Source organism: Sinocyclocheilus grahami, unplaced genomic scaffold (genome assembly GCF_001515645.1).
Source record: "Sinocyclocheilus grahami isolate Dianchi unplaced genomic scaffold, SAMN03320097.WGS_v1.1 scaffold462.1, whole genome shotgun sequence".
Taxonomy (NCBI): domain Eukaryota; kingdom Metazoa; phylum Chordata; class Actinopteri; order Cypriniformes; family Cyprinidae; genus Sinocyclocheilus; species Sinocyclocheilus grahami.
Genome location: NW_015505641.1, coordinates 175,615 through 185,833, shown reverse-complemented (window position 1 = coordinate 185,833; position 10,219 = coordinate 175,615). Strand labels below are relative to the sequence as shown.

The 10,219-nt window shown below is 34.1% G+C and overlaps 1 protein-coding gene across 1 annotated transcript in view; it reads right to left on the bottom strand.

The window, feature by feature from the left end:
- The window catches only part of LOC107552956 (inactive ubiquitin carboxyl-terminal hydrolase 53-like), a 26,061-nt gene extending 17,079 nt beyond the window's left edge, over window positions 1-8,982 (bottom strand). The window contains exons 1-3 of the mRNA XM_016235019.1: window positions 8,839-8,982; window positions 5,195-5,287; window positions 4,958-5,092 (exon numbers count right to left, since the gene is read on the bottom strand). Coding sequence (XP_016090505.1) covers window positions 4,958-5,092; window positions 5,195-5,287; window positions 8,839-8,982 — 372 coding nt within the window. The remainder of the gene's footprint in view (window positions 1-4,957; window positions 5,093-5,194; window positions 5,288-8,838) is intronic.
- Window positions 8,983-10,219: the final 1,237 nt, after the last annotated feature.

Here is a 10,219-nt window from a genome sequence, read left to right as displayed (position 1 = left end):
TATACTGTATATATATATATATATATATATATATTATAATTCATAATTATAATTTCATGTCTGAATTGACATGAGGGTGAGTAAATTATGACGATGTAAAGCATAGGGCTGCATGATAATGGTTAAACTGATAATGGTCAAACTCCAAATTAATTGTGATTAATGTCATTTGAAGAGCTTCATTTTATATTTCATCAGAATTATTGCACTTTCACATAAGCACAAATGAAGAGAGCATCGCCTCATAAGCATGATTACATTACGAAAAGTGGAAAAACAGGAACCTGTGAAATTCCTAATATTATAATTCCAAATTATGTTAATGTTTTTCTATTAAAACAACAAAAATGACTTTGCATTGTGACACAGAGGTTACGTAAAGGCATCTATTCAGCAGCCACAATCGCAAAGAGGAGTCGAAATCCACGTTTAGATTGATTACAGTTCATCACTGAGGTTTGATTGCAAATGTAGTTGCAGCAAACAGCACAGAATAATCGCAAAGCAATAAATGTGATCACAATTAAAATACGATTTATACAGCATTTCTTAAGCTACATTGCGTCAAAGAGTCCTTCAGATTTAGAAGGCAGAAGTAGGTGACAGAATGCAGAAGTATGTATTTTCCGAAACAAGTTTTAATAAAGCAGCTATTGCATAACCAACACTTGCTCCTCCACCCCTGGTTCCTGAATAGCTGGTTTTCTCTGGAGGCTCGTGAAACAATGGATTCCAGGTCAGGGGAGCGATTTTCCTCTGAAGTCTCCACCATCACAGGGAGAACCAGGGAATGAATTAAGGCCTTTGTACTTGTCCAAGAGGTTTCGGCTGAGACTAATCCAATACTGGAGGGTGGTAACGTGGAAGTGGGCGTAAAGCAGTATGCTGTTTATATTTACCAGTAGGCTATTTTAATATACATATAAATTACATAAATTAATGTAGCCTAATTGTTTGCAATTGCAAGGTTAACAGGTGTTTTTGGAGTAAGATCAATTTCTCTTTCATGAGATTACTTCCTCTTTTTGGCCGGGTTTCGTTTCTCCGTGTCGTAAAATCTAGGGGCGAGGCTTCTAAACCGGGGTGTTTTTAGGGGGGTGATATTCAAATGACGATTGTTTTCTGCCGCCACATTTATCAACATACGATCATTCGTACGAGGAGACTGGCGGCATACGGATGTTCCATGAATCACACGTGAACTCTGTCGTAAGTTGATTTGTGCGCACGGATCTGCGCTCGTTTCTACGTTAGATTGATAAATGAGGCCCATTGAGCTACTACTATAGTTTTAATTAGTATTTTGAATTAGTCTATATATTTTTATATTTTCCACTTTCATTTCAAATGTAGTTAAAGTTTTAGAAATTTTATTGTGAGTTTTAGTCATTTTTATTACTCGGGCCAAACACTAAAAGGGGTTTTAAACAATAGTTGAAAACAATAATACAGCTAAATACAGCTTTAATTTTTTTTTAATGCATTAGAATGATCCCCGTTTAATGTTTTTAAATGAGCAAAAAATAAAAGCTATCATACATTTTAAACATGATTTACAGAAGACACCCACTAAAAAGTCAATGCAACAATAATTCATACAACAAAAAATCTGTCAGGCACATACAGAGCTAGAATCATTAGATGACATTAAAAGACATTAAAATAAGGGTCACAGTGCAGCCCCTAAAATACTAATTAGTTATCATTTTAAAGTTTTTACCAATCCACTAGGTTTTACCCATTTGTCAACAAGTAGTTATTAATCATTTAAAATATAATAAAATTAATTATTTAAAATTCACTTTTTCTTTTATATGTTTTAATAAGTACAGGTCAGAATATGTATGTTGTTTATATACTCTATATCTGTTCCACTGAATGATGGTGGAACATGAATTCACCCATATGTTGACTTTTTTTTTTGCAAAAATTATTTGAAACATTAAAGGTAGGCACTTTACTAGCATATAAATGTACTTTTTTTGCATATAAAATCTTTTTTTATTTATTTATTGAATTTGATGCAGACACCAAAATGGAATGTCTCATCTTTGACCCATTTATAGTTTTATTGTGTGTCTAAGTAGTTACTATTTTAGCTTCAGTTATCTTAGTATATCAAGTTAAACTACATAAAAATGACAAATGTTGCCTTGGCAACTTGCTTAAAATAAGTTTAAGTATTTGTGTGTTTTACTTCAAGCAACAGTAACATGTTTTTACGGTTTTAGTTTCAGGTAACATTACTAACCCTGTTGTGACTAGACTTGTGCCGGTATTCGGTAATGCGATATATCACGGTAATGAATATGCACGATATTGTTATCGTGGGCACTTCTAAATACCGTGAATATATTACAAATTATTCAGAATTTTAAATGCATTTTAAGAATAAAACATCAATTGGTCAAAATGCACAACACCGCTGTATGCTGCGTGAAAGATGCGTGCGCACTCTGATGTAAACAAGCGCGGATGAGAAGCACATGGCGGAATGTGATGTGAGAGACGCTCTGGATGAAAGCGCACTTTCACTCTCTGACAGCAGATGGCGCTAAACTGTAGAAATAATAATAATAATAATAATAATAATAATTAATTTAAATGCAGCCATTACCCGGGAAACCCTGTAAACAAAGCAGCTGCACTACTTTCTGTTTCTGAATCGTGTTTAAATGATTTAAACAGCCATTCAGATTAGTGTATTTGCTATGATGTTCATCACAGCGCCAAATACTTAAATATTTAGACTTAATAGGCTATTTATTTTCAAACTTTTTTTACATTTTAATCTGGACTACAACATGCCCTAGATATTGTTTGAAAGTGTTTTGATTCTTTATTGTTCGGTCACACTTTACATTAGGGCTTCATTAGTTAATTCATTAGTTAACAAACTGCCAATGAAAAATTCTTCTGAACATTCATTAATCTTATGTATTCCAATATTTAATAACACGTTGTTCGAAAGTTGCAACTGTGTTATTTAATGAGCTAACATGAACTAAGAATTAATAACTAATAATTAATAACTTCTGTAGCAAATGTAGCTATTGCTCATTGTGAATGTTAATGCATTATCTAAGGTTAACTAATGAGGTCTTATTGTAAAGTGATACCTATTGGTCTTTATATAGTTCTTTTGCACTTTAATCTGTGTAAAACTTTTAACTTTATAAATTTTTCTGTATTGCTTTATTGCATTTAAATGTTCAGTTATTTTTGTTATAAGAAAAAAAGTTATTAAACCTGTTATACTGTATTATGACAGCACTTTTTTAAAACTAAATTTCAATACCGTGATAATACCGTATACCGTGATAAAAGCATTAGCAATTAATCGCAATATGAAAACTTGATACCGGCATATCCCTTAGTTGTGACCAAACATTTTATTACTTCAGTGAGACACATGATTGTTGTGCTGCTTCTTGCAGTGACTGCAGTAGGATGTAACTTCCTATTTGCCTGTTTAAATATGCAGAATGTATTGACATGTGAGAGGAACGTTCCGGTCTCAGGTTTCATCTCGCTCATTTTGTCACATGAAGGTGTTACACTAGCAGAATATCAGATAAGAAGAGTTTAACATAAATTTGAACATAAAATAAATTTGATATGGGAAAAAAGGGATGCTGAATTAATTATTTTTAATATGTTAAAGCATTAATAGCAGAACTTATTAATACAAATTTGTTTATATATATATATAAACAAAACTTTATTAATTAATTATGTCACAGATTCATAGACATGAAAACAACAATTTCTTGTTTTACATGACCTAATCACACTGAATTTGTTTGGGCTGGTACAATGATACCTTGGCATTAAGAGAATGCACTCTAAGCTTTAGTAATTTTCCCTAAGCCTATTATCTGCTTAAATACACCCTTTAAACCCGAGAACCATCGGCACATTCAGTAACGCCAACAGCACTGAGACAATTTGCAGTTTTGAAAAGAGGCAAGATTAATTTTGTTTCTACAGTACAGATGAGCTTATTTGCCCTGTCCTGGCTCAGGGCAACTTGTACAAATAGACAAAAGCATTGGATGCATGATCTACCCCAGCGCTGATAGAGAGCCTGCATTGACTGAGAGAGCAGTGTGAACGCATCTGTGCACTCCAGGCTTGCATTGATAGAGATCCTTTATTGATTATGTTGTTTAAGGGAGCACTGTAAATTGACTTTTACTGAGATAATGACAGACTCTCCACAGTCCTGCTGTGCTAAACAGAAAATGATTACAGGTCCCAGTGCTAAGCAGGTTTACTGCAATTAGGCGGCCCTAAGAGAAATCCTGCACATACCGGAAGGGTGAACATGCTTACTTCAGCTTTCCAGAAAGAGACAGAGACACTAGGACAAGGGTGTATGATCTGTGCTGTGCACAATGCACATTATGGCAACTGAGCTTAATTTGGAAATTGGTTTTGAAGCTTCCCTTTTATTTCTCGATAAAAGACAACAATAAAAAATTACCACATTAAATTAAGATTGGATATTATCCATATATGCTTAAGTGACAAATTGTCAAAAAATTTGGAGAGGTCTCATTGCCAAACACAACCAGCAGACTGCAAAATCAAAAATTGTAAACGTTAAAAATATGTTTACTCAGTTTAATTTCCTATTTTCATAATATTGCATGTATTACTGGGCTATATCAAATGTCTGATATGTTGCATTGATTGGAATATATATATATATATATATATATATAAATACAAATTTTTTTATAATAAATAAAAGATACTTTTTAATTTTCTATTTATATTCTATTCAGTATTAGGTATTACTGGGCTATATCAAATGTCTATATTATCAAATTATCTTTTTTTTGTAGCTATATCACCCACCCAAATAGATAAAAATTAAATAAATAATAAAACAAATTACACACACACACACACGTATAATATAAAATGCAAAAATACACACAAAGACACTTACAAAGCACTCAGCAGCATCATCCATGAAGCCTAACTGAAAGCGCTGCTCATCCTTAAAGGTTTCAGCTAGGGCATTACGCAGGTTATCTGAGGGTAACGCTCGCTCTCGGCTGTGCTGGAACTGACAGAATATTCCCTGCAAAACGAACATGAAGTGCTTTCAAACTTTTGACACTATAACATCTTTTTAAAGAAACTATTAAATACCGCTTCATGATGCGTTTGGTCATGAGAATACCTTCAAAGCGCAAAAGATGCAGGAGTCGCCCAAGCAGTAGTGGTTTGGAATCTGACGAAGACTTCGTCTGAAGATATCGAGGTGCCAAAGAACCTGCATGGAATTATAGGAAATTCAGATTGAGAATGAACTCACCTCAGTAAACCCTATACAACCTGAAAATAAATCATGTAGGCACAAAGGCGCAGTTGCTGCATTAACACATTTGTGCCACCTCTGAGCAGCATAAATGGCACTTAAATGGCACTTCAGAAGCGCCTCTGTGCCACCTTTGCTGTGTAAATTTGTTATAGGTGTCTTACACAGTCTGTTTAATGCAGCTCAGAGGTAGCATACATGCATTTACACAGCAACTGCACCTTTATACAGTAGTTTGATACTAGGGGCTGAGGTGGGCCAGAGCAGGCATAATTTAGTATGGCTTTTATGCAGCATTACATCTTTACACAGAATTATGAGCAGGCATAGAGCAGTCTTAACTCAGCTGTGTAAAGGTCTTTTGAAGCAGTTTGTAACAGCCTTCCTATCTGAAATGAGCCTCAAAATCATGTGTATGTAGGAAGCACCTCTAAATAAGGCATCTTTACACAGCCAAGTTAAGGCTGCTCTATGCCTGCTCAAAATTCTGTGCAAAGATGTCGCATAAAAGCCATACTAAATTAAGCCTGCTCTGACCAACCTTAGCACCTAGTACCAAAGCACAGTAGCATTTGCATCTGTGTAAATGCATTTATGCCACTTCTGAGCAGCATTACGCAGTCTGTGTAATGACACCTAAATGGCACTTCAGAAGCACCTCTGCAACGTATATTTGGCGATAGTGTGCTTCTCCTCTAATCTATCTTTTTAAACTCCTAAAACATTATTCTGGTTTTCCATGACGGCTTTATAGTGCCAATCTTAAAGTCAGCATCCAAAGGCCATGTATTACTGTATGTCTTTGCCTTTTCTTATTAGGCGTCATTTTGTTGTTAAAACTCCAAGAACTATGACTCATTGTCCTTGCTTGGTGGAAGATCTTAAGGGAGATTAGGCTATGACAAGATAGGGGGTGAGAGCTTTTCATCCGTGTGTGTGTGTGTGTGTGTTTTGAGTTTGGACTTCCAGTGTAAGGTTACTCTTCACTCAGTGTCTTTCCCTTAGGCCCCAGACAACTTAGTCTGAGCATGACCTCACTCCATGGTGATGAGTAAAAGAACAAGATAACAGAGATACACTCAATCATAATGTCCAGTCCCATCGAAAAGGGAAAACGGACTTACAGTAACTAGAGAACTGGGAGCATGACAAAGATTTGGGGGTTGACGGGTGGAGTTTGGATGCCGTAAATACCCTCTCGGTAGGCAATGAGGAGATGACAGTTTGCTTTGAAGGTCGGACTTCCAATGCGAGTCATACGAAAGTTAAATACGTTCAGGGGGTGGTGTGATATTTTTATGTGATTGTGGTAAGTCCAGTCTGTCTTACTTTTATATGTAGGTGTTATGTACTTGGTAACAGTATTTAGTTCATTCAAAGTTGAAGACTTTAGCCATTAAAGGTTAATAAATCCAGTTTAAAAGTTCATATTTGCCCTTAAATTAATAAATTATATGGTAAAATGTTTGCCATATTCACGTTAGGGTATTACTAAGTAAAAAGGTAGACAAATAGATAGAAAATAAATATTTTTTTAAATAATTATTTTATAAATAATTGTATATATTAAAATTTTATTAAAATATAATTGTATATATTAAAATTTTTAAAGATTTTATTACATATAATTTTACATAAAGATTATTGTTTTTCTTTTTCTTTTTTAAAGAAATCAAAACTTGTATTGAGGAAAGATACATTAAACTGATCAAAAGTTACACCAAAAACATTTACATTGTTACAAAAGATGTCTATTTCTAATAAATGAAGCTCAAAAAACGTTCTCATCCTGAAAAAAAGTGTATCATGTTTCCACAAAAATATTAAGCAGTATAACTGTTTTCAAGATTGCTAATAATAAGAAATGTTTCTCGAGCAGCAAATCAGCATATTAGAATGATTTCTTTAGGATCATGTGACACTGAAGACTGGAGTAATGATGCTGAAAATTCAGCTTTGATCACAGAAATAAATTACATTTTAAATATATTAAAATAGAAAACAGTTATTTTAAATTGTAATAACATTTAGCAATATTACTGTTTTTTATTGTTTATTTGAACAAATAAATGCAGCCATAAAATGAGTGTTAATTTCGTTAACGAAGACTACGACAACAAATGTTCGTTGATGAGCTTTTTTCCCATGACTAAGACGAGACGATAATAAGGTCAATAAACGATAACGAAGACTATATCGACATGCAATTTCTTTGACGAAATAAGACGAGACTAAAATGTATTGAAAAAGAAACTTTACCAAAAACCTCTTTTTATTTTTGGTCAAAAAAAGGAGACAAAATGTTATTGCAGTCTGCTCTACACGCCTCTACTACGCGAGCTCTCATGAGTGCGGTTGCCAGATATCAACAGTTCTAATCCCCAAATCAGAGCTTCGCTGTTACATTGATACATTTTCTGCCCGGTGTGTTTTGCTTATTTTAAGCAATCTGGCAACCATGCGCAAACGCTCACTCCTCATTTCGGAAGCGTCGCCGACGGTGATCTAAATGAAACCGTCATTCAGCCGGTCTGTGTTCTGTCATGAGATCTCGACTGTATTGTTTGCGATTGTGATCGCTGAATAAATGCACTTACTCAACCGCTGTTATTTTAATAGAGAAATAGGCTATTGCCATTTGGAATTACTAGGAATTTCACTGTTATAATATTTTTTATTTGTTTTAGCTGTTTTCATAATGTAGACAGAGAGATTGCATAAGTCTTTGGTATTAAATTATATAATAAAAAGCCTATAATAAATCAGTAAACTAGATTAGGTAAAATACACTATGCATGTGTCCACATTCTATTGATCTGTGCTTATGGTAAAAGTGCAATACCTGAAATGCAAAAGTTAATTTATTTTATTTATTATAGATTATACATTTGAGAAAAAATATTTTTTATCAGTTTAACCATTATACAGAATGATGAAAACGTGACAAAAATTTCATTGACTAACATGCTCATACATTTCATTGACTTAAAATTGACTAAACAAAAACAGGACAAGGTTGTCTAAATATGATAACTAAAATGGACATTTGAGTAAGACTAAGACTAAATTAAAAATGGCTGCCAAAATTAATACTGTACGGTTAATTAATAATAATTTTATTGCTAAAATGTCAAGTTTTCATTGACTAAAACTAGACTAAAATGTTGTGACTTTTAGTCGACTAAAACTAAATAGGATAAGGTTGACTAAATAAGATAAAAACTAACAAGGACATTTTAACACGGGACTAAGATTAAGACTAAAATGAAAATAGCTGACAAAATGAACACTACTTAAAATAAATTTAAATATGTAATAAAAAATATTTAGTATATACACATTATTTTTCCATAATTTATTATATATCTTTCACTTATTAAATTCATTTAGACTTGCATTTTTAAGTATATTTATTCCAAGTAAACAATAGTATTAACGTCAAAAACAGGCATGTAAAACAAACCTGCTCATGCAACTGTTTCCTTAGCTTTGGGTTAAACACGCACCTGCACTGCACTGTTGAGGAAGCAGCTGTTCTGTCCCGGCTCATTTAGTAGTCCCTTGGTAGGGGCCAAGGATAGCATAGATCCTGGCTGGTAAGACCTGGAAAGATTGCCTCCTGGTCTCCTGAAGAACTTGGCCCATGCCATTGGATTTGGGGTATCTGCCGTCCTGGAGAAGTTTTGAGTTCTAATTTCAAGTAATTTGACTAGTCAAAATGGGAAAGGGTTGTTAAGACAGGTTAACTTGAGGATTTTAATGTCCATTTCCTACAAGTTGTAGTCAGTTATTGAGTAAAAGTGTTTATTTTTGTTACTAACCTGTATGTAAGAGGTCTCTTGATGTGTATGTCCTAGACAGAATGGTTTGATCATTCCCTGAATTGGACTGGGGAATTAGGGGGGTTGTTGGTGGCTAGTGTGGCCATCAGGCCTTGCGAGACTCGCAGCATAGTTATGAAGGTGTCAGCTGGAATCAGTCAACCTTTAAAGGGTCGTCCATGTTTCAGACGCTGCTCTTGGAGGACATCAGCCTTAGGATGAGTAGGACTCACTCTGTGGAGAGAAGCAAAGCAATGCATGAATTCTTTAAAGAGCATTTTAACATGTCTGCTTGAATGACTCATTACAAAAATACATCTGCACTTTGAATGTGAGCCTGGCTGATCACGTATATTGATTTCTTCAAATTGAGACACTGACAACAACAACAACAACACAAAACGCCATATCATTATAAAGACTTCCTTACAAATCACTAACGAGAGGAGTGGCTAAACATTCAAAACTGTGCAAAAGTCAGTAGGTCAGCTCATCCAACTGGTATTGCTGCACTCTGAATAATGTTATTGTTTAACCGTTTTATGACTTTGCACCAACTTGTTTCAATGCAAGCAAGCTGATGTTACCCAACATGAACAGACTGACAACATGACAAGGTCTTGGCAAGTGCACAGAGAAGGAATAACACACTGAACAAAATATGCAAATGTAGCTACTTTGTTGCTTCCACTTGAAAATCTAACAAAAATTCGGCAACTAGCGATGGCCTTGATACCTTAACTGTTATAATGAGTCAATATCGACACAGTAATGCTGCATTAAAGCATATCTGTTAAGTAAAGTCATTTTCAAACATAATAATGCACTGTACATATTGTAGCAGATTTACAGTAATAAACATGAACATATCAACGTAAATATTGCAAAATTAATCAATTATGAAACAACTTTAATTTTAGTTTTAAAGCTGCTCCACAGAAGACACAAGCGTCATCGTTTAGCTCAGTTTAGTTCAATGTTGATTCAATTCAGTTCAATAAGTGTTGATGTTGCAAAGGTAATCAATTATGATAATTACATTCAGCTATAAAGCAGTTCTATAAAA